This window comes from Argiope bruennichi, chromosome X2 (genome assembly GCF_947563725.1).
Source record: "Argiope bruennichi chromosome X2, qqArgBrue1.1, whole genome shotgun sequence".
Classification (NCBI taxonomy): domain Eukaryota; kingdom Metazoa; phylum Arthropoda; class Arachnida; order Araneae; family Araneidae; genus Argiope; species Argiope bruennichi.
Window position 1 is genome coordinate 66,450,876 of NC_079163.1, and position 19,969 is coordinate 66,470,844.

Sequence of the window (19,969 nt, forward strand, 5' to 3'; positions counted from 1 at the left end):
TTTATTCACAAAATTTTAAGGTAGAAATTGAATTATTAGCCTGTTAACCGGGTATGACGAAACATTTCGATGCGGAACAAATTGAATATAAGTTAATTACCCGGTTAACAGGTTAATAAAATTTACAAATTATCACTTTAAATTTCATCGCTAGAGAAGCTAGACTAAAACTTATTGGGTTCTTTAGAATTTTTAATTAAAAATATGATTTTGAAATAGAACAAAATATAGATTTAAGGCTGTTCTGTGAAGAAAGGTTCAAATGTAAAGTTCTTTAAGTATGTAAATTTATATATTAAAAAAATTACTGTCTCATTAATTTGTAGTATCTGGAGTACAAATTCAAATATGTACAGATTCAATCATCTGTTTTAATCTTTGATATGAAAGTAGATAATTCGAAAACTTAGGAGACAAGAATTCCTTCAAGTTTAATGAATGCGACTCGCATAACAAAATTTTATCGTGAAAGAAAAGAACATTGTATTGATGTTACAATGCTGGTTTATTTGAAGCGGTGAACATGTTTTAAAAACATCAATTTTTAGCTACTTTGATGGCCAGCATCTAAATACTAGCATACTTTTGTTTCCAAAATATAACGAAAAGCAGTTTATGAAAAAGCATAAGTACGATTTAATAATTGAAATTGGGTTATCTCTGCCAATTTACAGCTCCTAAGGTTCTTGGGAAGCTCACTTTTAATTAAATAGTGAAGATATCTCCCCCCCCCCAAAAAAAAATCAGGCAACGTCGGCTTTTTAAGAAGCACTTAAAATATTTTCAGAAACAAAGCAGAAGGAATATTTTTTCTAGATTGTATGCTTTAACATTTTTTTGATTACTTATCTTCGATCTAAATAATTTTGATTATAGCTTACTGATATAAATGTAATTGAGAATTATTGATGATTAAAATAATAAGTTATTTTTTTTTCTTCTTCCAAAGCCTTCCTTGAAGTGGAAAATGGAGTCCAAAAGTCACTGTTCCCTGCTGAGCATCATCATATTCTCAAAAGATTCAGAATTTCTTGAAATTTTATTTGTGATCCTAAATAAGTCTTTAAAGATTTAACTCACAATATCCGTAAGATTTTATTAAAAAAATCAATTGAACAGAACGAAGGATTTTCAAAAATAGGAGAAAAAAAAATCTTTACTGTTTAACTTTTTTTTTTCGATGTCTGACTTCAGAACAGAAAATAAACATCAGGAGAAAAAAAAATAAAAGTTATTGTGTATTTTGTCTGGATACTGTCCAAGGCGACATAAAAAGGCATCTTGTATATTGAAAAGTTGAAGACTAGGACAGAGATTAGAGTATTTCTAGATATATTTAAGTATGCAATAGGCAACAATAGTAGATAAGCAGCAGTAGCGTATTTTTATGCAAACAAACAAAATGTACATCGTTGGAAGATTTAAGATCTAAACATGTATTTTTTAATGTTTATTCAGAAAAACAACGAATCGGAAGGAAAATGTTATTTTAATGCTTCAAATTTGTTGAGCCTCATGCAGGTTCCATTCTTTATAATCTTGTGCCCAATTATGTAGAGATTACCAATCAAGAATACGTTAATTTAACAAAAACATTTATAGAAACCAATATGAACGGAGATAACATCCATTGGGTCTGATAAGAATAAGGAATCGATGACAATTTTAATCATTCTATGAAGACTTCCGAGATTTAATACAATGCAGTCTCAGTGCGTTCTGATATCAGAATGACTCGCCCCCTTTTTTTTTTTTTTTTTTTTTTTCATTAAATGGAAGAAAGTGAAAAGTGTTCACATCATATGATCAAATTTTTTCCTTTATACCTCAATTAAAAGTTTTAAATCTAATCGCCATAACATACACTATATAATCGAAAGTAACAAGGCACTTTGAAAAACAGGATAAATTGTCTCTATTGTCGAGATGTGTTTTAAAGGTGCTGTTGTTTGGAAATTGAGCTTCACGAAGTGCAGTAAGTTCAGCGTGAAAAACAGAATAGTTGACGTTGAATTTAGCAGACAACTGGTAAGACCAGATGTCACTGAACAAGATGTAGTAAGTAGCTCCAACTTCATGTTCTGCTTTCGAGCATCTGTGAAAATATTAATTATATTTGTTTGGGCCATGTTTAAGGCTTTAACTTTCAACGAGATTTAATTAGGAAGGCTTTTTCTTTTCTCGTATACGAAGCATAGAGAAAATAAAAAGCTATCCTAAGAAAAGTAAAAAGTCATCCTATACGTTCTCGTTTACGAAGTATAAAGAAAGTTTTGTAATCATCAAAAAATTGATCGAAATATCGAATTCGAATCGCCATGTTTCAGACCCGAGTTCGAAAAATACAGTTTTCGCATAGTCTTTCTGTAAACACGATAACTCAAAAACGTTTTGAGCTAGACGGATGAAATTTGATACATGGATTTGCGACCAAATTTGGACTTTACCAAGTTTTGAACGAAATTTATACAGAGGGTGTCTGTCTGTCTGTCTGTTCGAGTACAAGTGGACTTGAGAACTATAAAATGTTAAAATTTGGTACACAACTTTAGCAACTAAAAAGTAGATTCTTATCTAATTTTGAGCTAAATCTGTCACGTCGCTTTGTATTTTCACATGCATGCAAAGGCAATAATTCATAAATGTAATGACATAAACCAATGAGATTAATATGTGATCACAACTGTATTCCGCGTCAAATTTTGATTTCAGTCGGTCGGAAAAAAATATCGCCCCAAACGCATATTCACACAACAGATTCAGTAAAAATGCTAGATTCCCCCCCTATTCTATAATTCCTAACAAGTTTTCGCCAATGCCACGCAATGCATTATCCAAAATTCACAATTTTATGCGAGGGGGGGGGATAAGGCTTTTATTGTTGAGTATGTGAGAAAGTTTCGGTGAGATTTCCGCTGGTTCCCTATTTTTTTTTATATACCCTAACTTACTGAATTGATTATGAATGTGAATCTTTTAAATATCTAAAGATTTAACTCTTTTTAGGTACTTCTATTCCATGTGATTTTGGGATCTTCCGTCATTTTGCTAAATAAGACACGAGATGAAGTTGATTCACTGAGTACCAGGAGTTGAATTAGGTTATCGCAAGTTGTATCCCTCTTTCAAGTCTATTCTTGGTGATCGCTTAGATGACGAACGCAAAATTATCTGTAAAGGCTTGGATGTGTACGTTTTACGGCCTGACCTGCTTTAGTACTTCATTGGCTGCGAGATTCCACAAACCCAGACCATTGCATGATCCGTGTGGGCAGCCTTGCTTCCGATCCTTTGTAGCCCTATCTTGAGGAGCCAATAGTTTTACTTTTCTATTTGGAAAGAGACTGTGAAAGAGCCTGTTGACGTAGAAAGGACAAGTGCAAATGTCTAGATAGTTAAGAACCGATTTATGTTGCAAGTTGTCAAAGGTTACTTTAATATAAAAACTAATTTTTACATGAGAACAAACTCGCTGGGGGATGCATCAGATAGGGGAATGAAGTTGTCCTATAAGTAAACTTGTTCTCATTTCACTGATATAGGTATAATAATGGTATGGAAGTAAGCTATTTCTATATTGATGTCGGGTCGTCACCTCTTCATAGGTGACGGGCGCATGGGCTGCACAATAATGAGGGCTATTTTACATTCATCTAAATGTCCAATTATGTTGCCCGACTGTCCGATTCTCATATTACCTCTGGCGCTCAGGCATGGCGGGGTTGGATCGTTTATGTGGTTACATAAAGGCAAAGCTGAGATATTGAAATATCGGAAATTTAAAAAGTATGCGTTCACCATTAATAGTTTTTACAATTTTTACTTACCCCTCCCCTGCAAAATTCCGACTGGGGAGCGGAAACGTCTTATCAAGCCAACTTGTTTAGGAACTTATTTCTAATTGTAACAATTGGTTTTTCAGGTCTGAAACATGAGTTTCAACGGCCATCATAAAATCACCATTGAATGATTTTCAAATTAGACGATTTTGATGTAAAAGGAATTCTTTTCACAAAATAAAATTTTTTAAACAATTAATATAATTTGTAGACTATAAAGTAGAATTTCTTATTTGAAGAAAGAATAATTGTTGAAGTATGAATTTTAATAAATTTGCATTTTATTTCTTCTCTTGGTCACGATTTATTTATCAATGGCTAGGATGTGCAGATATTTCATATTTATAATTTAAATAAAATTTAAGCATCAATCATATAATTCAAATATTTTAGATTTGGTTTGACATAAGGATACCAAATGCGAATGATGGACATTGCTCAATTTATAAATGAAAATTAAGGATAGTTAGAAATATTTAAATGTGCATTTTGAAAATCATTTTTTAAAAACAGCATTAAAAAGAATCTTTATTCGCTACAGATACCGTTGGAATTACTGTATTACCTGCTCTTCAAATATAATAATTTTATATTTTCCTGAAATTTTCAACTTAAGATGGAATAATTCGAAGAACTTTTAATTATTGAATATAAATTAAATATTGCACAAACAATTACCTTAAGGATTAAAGTGTTTAAAGCTCCCCATTCTGGAGTTAAAACTATTCACTAGGAATGTGGCAACCCCGAACTGGGCAGCATTCTTAGATAGCTCGATTTTCAAAATTTGGAATGCAGATATCAGATATATGCACATCAAAGATGCTGCTCTTATGATAATTCTCCCCTCTTATAATGAGAATGCGGTTTCAAAGGTAATGCCCCTCCTAAGAATCATCAATTTTTTTTTATCTCACATTTTAACAAAACTGCTTTTCATTCACTAATTTTAAGTGAGATTGTCATTCTCAATAAAATTAAACACAAACATTGGTTCTCATTACATAACATAACTGTAAGAAAGTAATAAAAATAAAATTTAGAAAATACAAAAGTTATAGCCTTACCCAAATTTTTATATTAAAATGATGCGACGATATATTTGCAGCTCATATCTTATGCAATAGTGCCGATTGTAAACATTCCCATGCTTTTTTCTCTCTCTGGTTTTGGTGTCAAGTCGGATTGATTTTTATTTTGTGTTTTAGTGATTGTCAGAGTTGTATATTTATATGTTTGTGCTGCAGATGAATATTGTTACTTGAAATACTCAAAAAAGCAAATGATTAAAATGAAAAACTTTGTAGTAATAAAGGAAATTTAGCATGTCTTTTAGCTCTAATATAAGTGATTGAATCGAAAATTTAATACAGTACTACATTTAGGGCCATACCTACACATGAAGTGGTCCAAAATTCGACATAACTCATTAAGCTTTATGATAAAATATTGAACCAAATTTCATCCATCTGGCCTTTGAGATATCGTGTTTGTATTATGGTTGGATATGGATATAATGATTTCCTTTAGTTAGATTTTATCCAAAATTTGAAACAGTTCTATATTTTTTTGTGCAAAGACCACATGCCAAATGCCATCGCTTTAATCCTTTCCTTTCGAGTTTTCAAGGATGCGGTCATAATTATAAAAAATGTTTTTTTTTTTCAGCTTCAGCGAGGTTGAAAACATGAATATTCAATAAAAAAAGATTATTCGACATTTACAAAGGATTGCCTTTTATTTTTCGAGAAAATTAAAAAAAATGTTAATTGAAGAAGAATAAAAGAAAAAAATTGTTAATTTTGGTGATGTTTCATCAATGTAAATATCACTAGTGTGCAGTTCTTTCAACTATATAACGTCAATTGTTTTCAGGAAATCTATTTCTGTTATTTAAAATCCCAACACTTATCTATTTTTATTGATCTGATTAAAATATTTTTGATATAAAAATAACCAAATGTATAAAAAAAATTTTATTATTAGCAAAACAAATCCAGATTTTTTAAAAAAATTCTGATTAACAATCGATCACTTCCGCCTAAAAATGAAATTTCCTCCTTTTAATAGAACCTAACATATTCAATGACTTAAAATGTCATTATGAGAATTACGTATGAAAAATTTCATTTAAAAATACTAGTAGAATCAATACATTTCATTCACAGCAAAACATTTGGGTGTTACTGAAACGTCTTTCGGGTGGAATCACCATACAAGTAGATTCTAAAATAATTTGAAAGGTAATGGAATGGAATGCTCAAATTTCTAATAAAAAATCGTGGAATTTGAGAAAGAATTTTTACTTTAAAGATAAATGAGTTATGTTTGAATAAATAAATAAGCCATTCATTTTTTTTTGAAATGCCAATGAACAAATGATTTTTTTTTTTTTTTTTGCTTTTAACAAGTAGAAACTTCCTACTTTCCTGAATAGATGAATTCTTTTTTTATTACGGAGTTTTACGGAAACAATATTAATTATCAAGAACGAAATTATATGAATATACTTTATTTTTCAATATGTAAATACTTTTTTGGAGTTGCAAAGGAAAAAAAGGATCCTTGATGTATAAAAACCTTTTGTAACATTTAATCACAATTTTACGCACTCTTGCGAATTAAAATTTTTAAAGTGTCACGAAATTCACATTTAAGATTTCCCAAAAAAGAGAATACTAAACACTTGACAAAAAATATTTATAACATGAATACGATATTCTACAGAAAATCTACGAATTTAAGAAGGTCATATTAAATATGACAAATTAATGTCAACTACTTTAAATAAATTTCAAAACTGATTCGTCCTTTCAATTAAATCACCTCGCTATCTCCAAACTAGAACTTTCTATCCTTTTCTCAAATTTATATTAAATCGGACGAAAATTATGTTAAACAAATAAATTGTTAATGTTCAATTGAAAAAAACATGAAAAATTATATTCAAAAAGATGAAGCATTATAATTAAACATACTATAACTAACAAATATGTATAAGACATTTCCAGAAGATTGTCTTGGAATTTTAGCCACAAAAGTTTTCAACTGGTGATATTGAACGACATTTTTTGATTACTGAAAGAAATTACTTCGATATTGACAACTACATATATTTACAGTTTCTACAGTATCCTAGAAGTTAACAACCTCAGATCTAAACCATGATAATAAAAGTCCATTAATGTCCTTTAATAAATAAACTGTGGGCGCCACTCTATGACGGAGGCAGCAAAAAATAGACCCTTTTCAACCATGCCACCGTCATTCGATCAAATACGTCCCCACAATCGTAATACGAAATACGGCAAAGCAAAATGTATGAACATCTGTGATCTGAGCTGTTACGAGTAAAAGTATTAGAGAAAATAATCCTAGGCAGTTCAACACAAAATGACTGTTTCCACTTCCAGCAGGTGGAAGACCTACTGAATACAGGAAATGAGTAAACGTTTGAATCACAAAACATCAAAAATAGATTAATTAAATCTATTTTACAATTCATCCGTTTGAAACGATTGTAAAAAAGTGTGTTGGAAATATTAGAATCTTCTGAAGTTTTATTGAATTTTATATTTATATAATATAAATATTTTGAAAACATTCGAATAACGGATTACTTGTTTTTCCTTATTTATATAAATATAAATAACGACGCCTACGTGAAATAAGTTGAAAGAGGAATTTGAAAATAAACTTTTCAATTCTCGTCAAAATAAAAATAAAACATTTCAAAAACAAAAGCCTAAAGAAATAACAAAATATTATTTGACATTCTCGTTTCAAAAGGCTTTTATTTTTAATTCATTCTTTTTGCTCATGTGAATGAAATCGTATTAAAATTTTGACGTCTTTCCAACGAATTTACATGCATTCAGAAGTCTGACAAAAATTTTAAAAATTGTTCACTAGGCTGTTACTTATGTCTAATTAATTTCATTTATCATACGCTACTAACATATGCAGACATTTCGCACAGCGTATTCCTTTTCGTCACCATGATGGTATTGAAAATCGAATCGATTTTTTATCAAAAGTATCAAAATAAATAACTGCACCCTCATATTGTTGAGTCAGTCATCCAAAATATATCCCCCTATATTTGCACCAGACCTCAACGCAATAAAGGGAGATTAGGGTGTGTAAAGTTGAAGCCTCGACTTTTCTCATTTAAATAAAACTTATTGAAAGAAGGAAAAGAAAATTTAAGTAATTGGTATAAAAAACCCCTATGAAATAAACTATCGTGCTTTAGACAGATTAGTTAATTCAGCAGTATATTATATATATTTAGGAAAATGTTATTTTAACATATAATCAAAATTTTTGTAATTTTGTTTAATTAATTGAGATTTTCTTTTTATAAATCCTTCTAAAAAGCTTTTTTTTTAAAAAAAATAAAGCTTGTAAAAATTTCAGATTGGTATTTGTATTATTTTTTGGAAATATTCCATTTTGTTACCCTTTATTGGGCTCTCTGGTATAATAATTCCAACAAAATATTCACTTCAATTGAACGTTCACTATTTATTTTTGAATAACGATAATTCAAAAATCATTTGATGTAATTGTTGATCAGCAAATTTTAAATAAGGATTTTTTGTTTCGCTTCGCGAATTCGGACATGCAGAAAAGTATTTAAGAATTTTCCAAAGAAGTTTTCCTCCCAACGATTTGAATCTTTTAAAAAAGAATTCATATATTTACTTCAAAATTTTACCAGATATATCCTCCTTTACAGCACGTAATTGGAATGACAATATACATGTTTTACAATTTACTTCTGGCATCTGTTTAAAAGTTTGACGGTTCATTTTATAGAATTCTTAGTAGCTCTATTTTCCTTATTTAAGCTTTTTTTAACACGTTTGTAGGTTTATATTTAAACACGCGAAGCGTATGTTTTCTCTTACTTATCCGGTGTAATATTTATTTATAATATTGATTAGCCATTTAAAACGTATCCTTACATACGCATCCTTATATGTAATGATATGTTTTAAAAGGCTAATCAATATTATAAAAAAATAAATGTTATGTATCTTTTCCACGTCAAAGTACAATTCCGTTGGAGTACTAGTGGATAGTATACTAGCTCTTCAATGCAATACAATTATGAATGCTTTATTTCTTATAGAAGTTTTAATCGTACAGAAGACACTGAAGAATACCAAGTTATTTTCTAAGAGAATAAAATAAAAGAATAAACTCAAAATAAAAGGAAAATAATTAAAAATTCTTGAAATATTTCATGACATTACCTCTCTATAAAAAGCTTATTGCAATCTGAATATCATTTAAATTTATTTATACAATTTTTTTTTCTTTCTGCCTGAATACAGTGCAAGAAATTGAAACACTAATATTTTCATGCAAACAAGAAGCGCACTATAGTAGGAGAGAAACGTTTAAAAAGTAGGAAAAAACACTTCTCTACTTTTAATAATTAGATACTTGAATTAACTGAACCGATGCAAAAAAGAAATAATGAAAGGCAGAGAATTTTGTTTCTTGCATTTACCAGAACGATATCTACTCGATTATGAGGGAAATAAAGACTTACACGCATATAAAAAATAAACTCGGATAAAGTTCCGACACATTTCATGACAAACAATTTATTTAGCTTAATAAAATAGACGGAAGAGAAATATCCAATCGAAAAAAGGAATTAGTTTGATACCAACTACCTATTAAGAGAAGTTCGGAAAGAGAAGAACAGATTACAAAATCGACTGATAGATGGCGCTTCATTGATGTCTACAGTTGAATGCTGCATTACTTATCGTTACATGGTACTTGAATGGAAACCTAACAAATAAAATCAACTTTAAATAAGCTTTGAACTCATGAAAGTTTGGAAATTTTACTTCTCTCTTTTCATCAAATGTCTCTGCTTCTTTCACCAGGAAGTTTGAAATGATTCCTCGATAAAATGATTAGGAATAAAACCTCAGAATTTAGAAATATATTTAAAAAGAATTGTGCAACTGAATGGAGTTCATCTCTTAATAGTCAGACATTTAAATATATTCACTAAACTTTAAAAATTCTATTGCTTCATTCAGGACGGTTATTATTCATTACGAACTAATATAATCATTCTGAAGAACATTTGTTATTACCTGAATGTCACACACAGTTTTAACTCTTTGAACTGCGAAAAGTAATTCGATGCAAAATTAATCATCTAATACGACTTATTGCTCCGAAAAATAAAGATATATAATTGTTTTATGCTTAATTTCTCCAAAGAAATTTATCTACAACACCTTACCACTTTGTAGGCATTTTAAGAATCGAAATTTAAAAATAAATAAAACTCAAAATGGTGATACCATTCTAGACGGTGCTTGAGACGAGACATCGGAGTGCAAGGGTTACGCAACAGAATTGGACGTGTCAAAAATAGAGAAAAAAATCTAATTTATTTGGGGTTTTCATGAATAAATTTATGTTTTTAAAGTCATTTTTTTTTTGAAATTCATACATTTTGTGAAATATTATTAAACATATAATTTAGAGAGTGAATTTGAAATGCATTTGACAATAATGCATATGATTAGAAAACAGCCCATTTTGTTTGATTTTGTTGATTTTCTTTAGTCTATTACACTTTATATTTTTTTTTGTACTTCATAAAATTTAGAAGTGGAATTTCATTCCATTTCTCCAGCATAATTTAGCCCTTTTTAAAATTTCAAAAGTTCCAATCTAAAGATTCTAGGATCAAGCTAAAATGGTATTACTTGGATACTATTTATTTAAATTTTTTTTAGAGAACGGTTACTGAATTTACTGTTATCTTTCGTCTGATGGAGTTCGAAAAAGCTTTTCTATTTTTAAAGAAGACTTCGTCGAATTTTTTCTTCGCTGGCCCTAACTATTCCAACATGCTGGAAACTCCACCGTATTCTAAAACGAAACTTCTCAGCTCGTTTGCAGCTAGATATAATTCATCATTACTTTTTCCTCTTAGAAGTGTCCCTTTTTTTGTTTAGATTCAATCGACAATTACAGAATATTCACAATTTTGAATTGTGGTGTTTTCTTGAAATCGACAAAACTTCTGAAAATTCACATATCTGTCTCTAATATTACATTGCGTTTATTTCTCTGTTTAAATTAATAATATCAATTATTTTATAATATGAAACAAGATAAAGTTTAACTACATTTGTATTGATGAATACGAATTCGAAACAAGCCAGTTTTCAGCAATAAAGAATAATTCTACATCTATCTCAGACGACTTTTATGTCTAACTTAATCAATGGCCCAGCAAGCATTGTCCTGTTTAAATACAACTCCTCATATTAACATATTTTCGACCTCTTTCGTAAAAATTTATTCTTTATTTTTGCGATTCTAATCCAGTTCTATAAAATTTTTGCTTTTTAATAGTCATTGAGATTTGATGAAAAAAGCTAAATCCTTTAGAAAACAAATATATGCGGATTTCCAAAGAAAATAATTGAAATCAGAATAGAGGGAGCTTGGCTCTTCGTTTGAGATTAAAGTGTTGACAACGAAATCATGTCAAAAATTACTAATCAGTAAATACTCTCAATATTAATTAATTTTTAATATTTTTCGTGGTTTTTAAAATGAATGGTGCTTGGCGAAGATTTAACCCTAGAAGTATAAACTCAGAATTGTAAAATATGAAGAACCTTCTGAATCAGTTGTGATCACACAAGAGAAAAGGGCATATGCACTGTATTTTTCTAACAGTATCAAACAGTGTCTAACAAATCGTGCGAGAGGACTGCAAAACAAATGCTTACTTCATTTTTATTGAGGAGTTATGCTTGAAAGTTATGGTTTTATGGAATTTTGTTAAGAAATTTTTTTTCCTTCATATGTAAACTAGAAATTAGAAATTCATATTTCTATGAATGATAAAGAATCATTCGGTCAAGTATTTCATTCAAATTTCAATTGACATTTTCTAAAATATCTTATTTCGTGAATATTTATTTAAACAGGGGAGTCTTATGAAAAAACTTCATTACTGCACTTTGAGATTATAACGAAAAGTATTTTTGACATCACTTGCTTGAGAAGAGAAATAGGAAATCCTGTGCTCTCAAATCGACGGCAGACATTATTGTTCAGAAGTGATAGTAAAGATGTAAAGGCTTATATAGAAAGACTGGATTAATATATTATCTCTTTCAACATATGGCACTTTCTGTAAATACTTGTGCCCTTTTCAACTCATGACAAGAACGATATTTGAATAACAATGGTTTCATTTTAATATTTCATTTTCATTTTTTTTGGGGATCAGTGAGGTCTTTTAAAAGAAGAACATTTATCGCTAAGAGAAAAAAAAGTACTTAGATCTGGAAAAAAAAAATGTCTCAATCCATACCGAATGAAGAAAAGTAATCCAAAAGTCGTTTATTTCATTTATGCAGTTCATTTAATTAGACGAAAAGACAAACAGTATGTGAATTTTAGAAACTAATGATTCGTTTAGCCATTGTTGAATTTGACAAAGGAAAACTTCACTTTAAGGATGAATTCCTGTTTTCTCCAAACCAGAACTTAATTTCTTACATCAACTATCAATCCTTTTTTAATTAATATTTTTTTTAAAGACCAAAAGAAAAATAAGCAATTTTCTAATGATCACCTACGTTGTAATAGTTTACTTTTTCAAGCCAGTTTCGAATATAGAAAAAGTAGTGGAAGATATTTTAAAATTGCCCTTTTTTTTAATACTATAATCTAAGAAAAAAGATTCAATAGCGAAATTTCTCAACATTCAATAATTTTCACTCAGTTTAGTGAATAAATATTCTTAAATTCTCATAATTTATTATATAAAAGCAGATTTAGTTGAAATTTGAAACAAGAGTTAATTATTCAATAAAAAAAACTTATTAAAAACCCATCCCTTTTTGATCAAAAGAATTTATAACAAATCCTTGAACCTAATTTTTTCAATGATACAACTTTATCAACACGAAAACATCTGTTTAATTATTCTGTCTTTCACATATAATAATAAACAAATAACATTGGTATGTTTTGTTATAAGAAATTAAATTTATAAATGATTTAAAAAATGCAATTTTGGAAGTCAACATTTCTTTACCAGTGAAATAATCGAATAAAATCAAGATTTTGAAGCAATTATTGGTTTTGTTTAATGCTCTATTCTGCCTTCAAAAGGAAATATGTATCTACTTGAAGAAACAAAAATTTCATTTCATCAAGAAAACGAGTTAATTGAAAACAAGACTAAACATTAGTAAAAAAGAAAAAATTCCTCCGATAATTCTAGAAATTAAAAAATGCTTTATATTAGATAAAAGAATAATTCCTTAATGCACACATTCATCCAGCGAGGGCATAAATTACATCCATGAAATTAAATAAAAAAAAAATTGAACAAATGATAAATGGATTTCTACATTATTATCTTAAAGAATAAAACTTAGCCATCTCAACGAATCTGATGTAGTGAGAGATTTCTGCGTGAAAATTCCCTATCAAAACATTCCAATTCTAGGAAGGATTCAATTAACATGCATTCTGTAAATCACTTTTTCCCTCCGGAGAGATTTTCGAAGGTGAAGCAAACATTGAAAATTTGGGAAATTCCTCTCAGTAGTAATATGCAGTTAAAAGTTCTTACAACGTTTATAAATGATGATAATTATGAACTGCTTTTCATTATTCATTTGAAAATAATAGAAAATGCATGTAGCAAATTAGATTAAATTATGAATTTGAAAAGCTCTTAACCACGAGGGGGAAAAAAGAATGCTGGAAATGAAACTATCTAATTTTTTTCATTTCAATTTTAAACAAAAAAGATTGATAGAAACATCTGTGTCTTAATTTCTCAGTTGTAGGATTAAAAATTCAAAATTTAAAAAAAATGTCAAACTGATCTTTGGCTTTTCATAAGTAACACTAATAGTTCTGTTATTAAATTACTAGCACGCATAATATTAATAAAATACTCTAAAACGATTTTATGTTCAAGAAAATAATTTGATAAACAATAATAAATGCCTTTAAAAGAAATTAAAGGGCTTAAATGAGAATGCTTGTTAAGAATAAGAAATTCTTTTGAAAATATTCAAAACTATTAGCAAAGTAATTTATCATTTTACTAGTTATTACAAGATATTTTACAAAAACTCACTATTAAATATTTGAGTAGTTTAAAATAATATCATTTTCACGTTTATAAAACATTTTTATTGTAATATAACATGAGGCGTCAAACTAGTCTGAAGATGCACTGATCAGTTTCTGATAGTGATATTTTAATTTCTGAAGGCACCATTCATTCTATTTTTTTTTCCTCTTTCAAAAGTACGTAAAGTGTTAAGAAATCAAAAGCACCTTTTGTGAAAGATAGGGATTCGTTTTTTGAGCGTACACAAAGTCAGTCGAGAAAAACCAATGAGGGGGGGGGGAAGAAACTGTTCCAGACGTCTTAAAAGATGACTTTGTGCCAGAAGGGATGCGATTCAAGCTGTTTTTCAATCGGCTCAGCAAGAACTAACATGTGTGTGAATTGGGAAGTTTGCCAACGATCTTTTGTTAGCCGAGCCCAGAGTTCATTTGAAATAGTTTGTCTTCCCCGATTATTATTAACTCTCGTCTAGATAACAGCGAAAAAATGACAGCTTTTCAAGGGAAATCATTTATTTAATAAGAAAAGAAAGAAGCTTTTTTTTTTGCAATATGTAAATAGTTTTAAAATCTATTTGTGTCATGAGAATTGTCTTAGAATCGATTTCGCAAAACTCCATAAACTATTGCCCCATTATGCTTAATTCCTTGCAAACAATTCAGATACAATATGATCATAAAATGGTTTCAGAAATAAATGCAAAACAGAAATAAATGCAGATTAATAAATAAATCGTGTTAAAGCAATCAAAAATACATACCAGGGTAAAAACACAAAGCGATCAAGAATACAATCCAAATGAAAAAATGCCGTAAAACTGTATTGAAGTTGTGAGATGCAGGCATTTCAGTCCACATATCTGCACCATCACCATTTACGTTTTCTGAGTGATTTGCAACCACCACTTGGAGATATCCATTGCTAGCATCTCTGTACCGAGACTCAAGAGAAAATCATTCCACGCCGGCGACTCATCTTGGACTGAAATGCAGCACATGCTCAGCGCGGGTTACTCTCCCTTCAGAATGCCGGTTCTCGTCGCCAATGACCGCCAACAAACGGCGCGCTTTTTCAGAAAGGATCGATTCCAGAGAAGAAAGAAAATTAACTAGCTCGAAACCAAGAGGAACTTTTTTCCCCTAATTTTTTCATTGGAGTTCGGAAGTTATCGAATGATATTCATTATGACATGAAGCAGCCGATGCCCAAAATTTTACCTGTACAAAAGGAAAAATGTAATATTTGAAAAAGTAGAAAGGAAAGAAGAATGCTTTTCTAACAAATTATTCTTCAATTTTCAGATGATGAAATTAATACTCTCTTCAAGCAAATTTTTTTTCGTAAATTACAAGGATTTTTTTTTAATTTAGAGAAAGGCGACAATCTGAATGTAAATAATTTATGAAAAATATTTCACTTTTTTTTTCTGGAATTTTTCTTCCATTGCTCGTTTCATTTTTTATACAGTCAGCATTGTTCAAAATAGGTTTGAAATGTATTCTCCGGAATAATAATAAAAAAAATGAAATTAGTGAAATCTGTTCAATTTTTGAAAAAAAATTCCATTACATTTTCAAAAATATTGTTTTGAACACTTTCACTCCCCAATTAGTAAACATAATTTAAAAATAAAAGATAAAACCCAACTAAATATCTTGAAGCTTCAATGCGTACTCGGTTTTTTTTTTTTTTTTGATGAATAGAGAAAAAATTATCTGCATAAATTTCTGGAAAAGTGCATTTTACAGCAATTTGTCATCTTTATTTACATCTTTTCTGTAGGTGACTGAAAGTGATAACTCTGGATTTGTTTTAAAATATATTTTTACCTGCGCCTGAGAATAAATTTTTTGAAGGGCATAGGGACATTATTTTACATGAAATCATAAAAAATGTTTTTCTGAAAGCAAAAAACCTCTTTGCGAAAGATTTAAGAAAATAACTTTTTTCTTTTTGTATATCTGGATTGCACTGAACACCAGAATACACCAGAAAAAAAAATGAAGAAAAATATTTATTTTCCAGATAGGGAAATTTTCTTTTTCAGACTAAGAGTGTAAAAAAGAAATTTCAGATATTTTAGTGCTTAAAATTTTAAGGATGCATAACATACATTAAGGTATAGTTTAGAAGCATTATAGTGATTTAATTAATATTTTTTACTTTTAAATAATCACTTTTTTTAAATTAAAAAATGAATTTGCATGAATTTTTCCATGGAATACCCTCTTACGCTGGAATAGGCTCATAAAATAACTAAAAAGTTCTAATAATATCATTTTGCAATGCATTTCGTTCATTTATTATTTAAAGATATTTTTTAATATAAAAATTAATTTAGACATACAGAAATCGCCAAAGGTGACGCGTTCAGATTTCTATGCAGCAACCTTCCCTGATGTCATGCGCGAGTAATAGTAGATAAGTCACTTCATACGATATTAATTTTTTAGTAAATATGACAAAATCGTATCCTCCATAAAAAGTAAAGCAAACGGTGAGAAACATCACTTAATAGCTGTGGAAATAAATATTTAGGGTATTTAAAATTTAATTTAATCCTCCTACTCGGATGTTATTCGTATACAACTATGTAATGTACTTGAATGTAAAAAGGCGTATCTTGTAACTCATCATCTAAATTATTCAGAGCAAAGAATTTTCCTGTAGTTCTCACAAATCAAAAACGCTCTTTTTACATAAGGTAAATTTTACTTTAGAATATGCAAAGACGAACAAAATATACAAGAAGATTTATTGAATGTAAATTAGAAGCTAAAATAATAGATATTTATTATCATGCATTTGGATCAAATTGATTCATTTGAGTATTTCCGTTCAGAAGAACACTGATAAAAAATAATTCAGGTAATACTGTATTGCAATTTTAATTTCATGTAAAAAGTTTCTCGTAAAATTTGCGGTCTTTTGTTAAACCATTTCAGCAATAACCCATATTTGTTGTAGCCCATTTGTTAGGCATTTTTCTTTCAAAAACCTCAAAAATCATTTCTTTCTGCTAAAGGATCAGCATCTAATTATCGGAAACCTTTGAAATTTGTTGTCACGCGAGAGGCTTTAATTGATCCCCCGGAAGCCGTTGCAAAAAAAGGGGAGATATTTGCAGAGTTCCGCTCAAATTGCTACGCGCGGAAACAGCTGACAACACAGGTGATGAAGATTAGAGATCTAATATAAAAATTTTGCATTTCGGTTCCACTGTAGGAAAATTTCCGATTGAAGTTTGAACACTATTAAAACTATTTTGTTCATTTGTTTCTTAACATGATTCATCAGTTCAAAAATTTGACTTTTTCTCAAAATTACTTATATTCGCCTGGTCACTCTTTTTATTATTTTGCACGGGTATTTTGACTCAAAAGAAAAGAAAAGAAAAAAATTCTTAAAGAACAACTAGGATGAATATAATTTTGATGGGAGCATTATTTATACCAAAGAATTGTTTACATCTTGAATTCTAAGCGATCTGCAATTTGTACTTCAATGCCGGCAGTTGAATTTTGCACGCCATTTAGTAATTTACAAAGGATCGTCTCGCTTATATCATAATATTATAGATGTGAAATTTGCCAAAATATCTCATTGAAGTAAAACTTCTGCATAGCTTATCTACTTTTCTGAAATTGTTTTATGTGATGTATAATTGATGTATTCTGAAATTGTTTTATGAGATGTATAATTGATGTATTCTGAAATTGTTTTATGTGATATATAATTGATGTATGTTATCACGAAACGCCATATGCCTATAATGGTTCCACTGTAACATCAAAATTCTGAATGTTTTGCTGTGTAGGGCTTTCAAAATACGATATTGTGGTAAAATAGCGACCGAAGTTCTTATTAATTTCACTGCAATGTATGGAGAAATATAAGTATTCCAAAATATATAAATTATTCAGTGGCTTCGAATTGGTTACTTGTGAATTTCAGCATTATTAATAATGCGAAATAAAATAAATGTTCTTTATTAATGTTTATATTAACTGTGTCACTTCCTGAAGATCAACATTTTCAAAAATAATAAAAAGTGACTTTTAATCGATCCATAGCAGATATTTTAAAAGTAATCCCCCCCCCCCAAAAAAAAAAAGAACAAAGACTTGTCTTGTGAAAAATAACTCATCGGTTTGTTTGACGTTCTGAAGAGCATGGGATGTTTGAAATCTTTGAACCAGTTCTCATCCGTGAAAAATGCATCGATTCGTGTGATATGCATGAAATAAACATAGGCGATAAAAGCCAAATCCAGTCACCTGGCAGGTCACGTGGAGGAACTCCCAAGGCGTTGAGGGACCAACATCGCGTGCAGCTTCAACACCCCTCCCACAGTCTTCCTTAATGGGAAATGCTGTCATTCCCTACAGAAACACATTTTAGCAGGGGTCAAAGGATGGTGTAAAAACAAAATCTTATAACACAGAATGCGATTTATTGATTGTGAAAACAGTTTCAGAGGGGAGTTTAAGTTTTTTCATTTTTAAAGGGGAATCCAGTTTTGGATAAAAGTATGGGATTTGTAAAAAATCTTATATTAATACTGGATTGCCTAAAATGCCCAAAATGCCATTGAACAAGAACTAGCAAAGATGCTACTTATAGATTTATTTCTGAAACATCTATAAAACTTATATTTATAAAACTTAGATATGATAAACTAAATTTAATTCCGCGAAGAAAAGACTAATGCAAACGATTACGAACAATCCCCGCATTTATTTACACATAGACGTAAATAATATGAAAAAGAACAGCTTCTCTGAATACATTAAAGAAACAATAGCTCCAGAATGACATTATTTATTATTTATTAAAAAGAGGACTAAAGTTACACGAGTATGGACAGGGATAAAATTTATATTTTCATCCACTTGGAGTCCATACCAAAATTAAATTTGGCTTCCATTTCTGTTTCCTGTTAAAATTTCTGTTAAATCTGTTTTGCTTTAAGGCCGCTGAATACCTTTATCGGTTGAAATCTCTCTTCCAAACTAATGATAGGAAGTTTACAATTTTTCCTTTTCACCATGGATCGTTAGTGAATATCGAATAAATGAGCGAGAAGTTAAACAACTATGCCTAGTGCAAAAAATGTGCATTTTTTCTTTTCCATACTGAAGATACAACTTATTGTCCATACGAGTCTCAAGTGAATATTACAAGGGGTTTCAATAATTTTTCAAACAATAATAAAGAGCGCAATGCATGGAAGTATGAAAAAGAATTGAAAACATGACCATTTTATTAGTATAACTGCTATTTATTTTGAAGCATTTGTCCCAGAGCTGGAAAAGTTCGAAAATTCTCGTCTCATAGAACGTCGTCAGAGTGAAACTACTGACCGCCAAAGAACTTCATAGATCCAAGTAGATGAAAATTTGAGGATGGCCTTGAGCAGGACTATTTACTGATTGTTCCAAAACTTCCCAAACGAATCCTTGCAATTTCATTCAGTTGGTGTCGAAAAATTAGTCTTTTCAAACGAACCTTCATTGGAGTTGTAGGTACTGAATCTAATTTTCGGTATCCCAGAGAAAAACTTCTTAAAATCAGAATTTGTTTGTGAAAATACCAAACATGGATTATCAATTACCTAAATCATTAATAGATGAAGAATATTTAATTTAAAATTATCATCACTAAGACAAATAATTACGTTTGTAGATTTTCTAAAATCACGAATCTTTGCAAAATATCCATAATTTAGATAGATAGCAATTGGCAACATGAAATAACACGACTCATTTTGTTTCATTCTGTTTTATAGTGTTCTGTAAGCGTTATACCTACAAGTTAATATTCAGAATTATTTTGAGGGAATTTTTGTTTAAGCATAGTTTGAGAATATTAATTGTTACCTGAACTGGAAGCTTTGTCTGTTAACCTTTTCATCCCAGATGTAAATTTAATATTTCAAAATATTTGATACGAGAATCGTTAATGTTAT

The 19,969-nt window shown here is 29.6% G+C and overlaps 1 protein-coding gene across 4 annotated transcripts in view; it reads right to left on the minus strand.

The window, feature by feature from the left end:
* LOC129960051 (protein kinase C-binding protein NELL1-like) overlaps window positions 1-19,969 on the minus strand; it is a 122,807-nt gene that overhangs the window by 49,872 nt on the left and 52,966 nt on the right. For 2 of the 4 annotated variants that reach the window (XM_056073094.1, XM_056073095.1), the window contains exon 1: window positions 14,762-14,988. The exons of 1 other annotated variant lie outside the window; for it this stretch is intronic. In XM_056073094.1, the coding sequence (XP_055929069.1) occupies window positions 14,762-14,858 (97 nt within the window). In that variant the 5' untranslated portion in view covers window positions 14,859-14,988. Of the gene's footprint in view, window positions 1-14,761; window positions 14,991-19,969 lie in introns of those variants that run through there. One more of the 4 variants, XM_056073098.1, reaches the window with a different exon arrangement.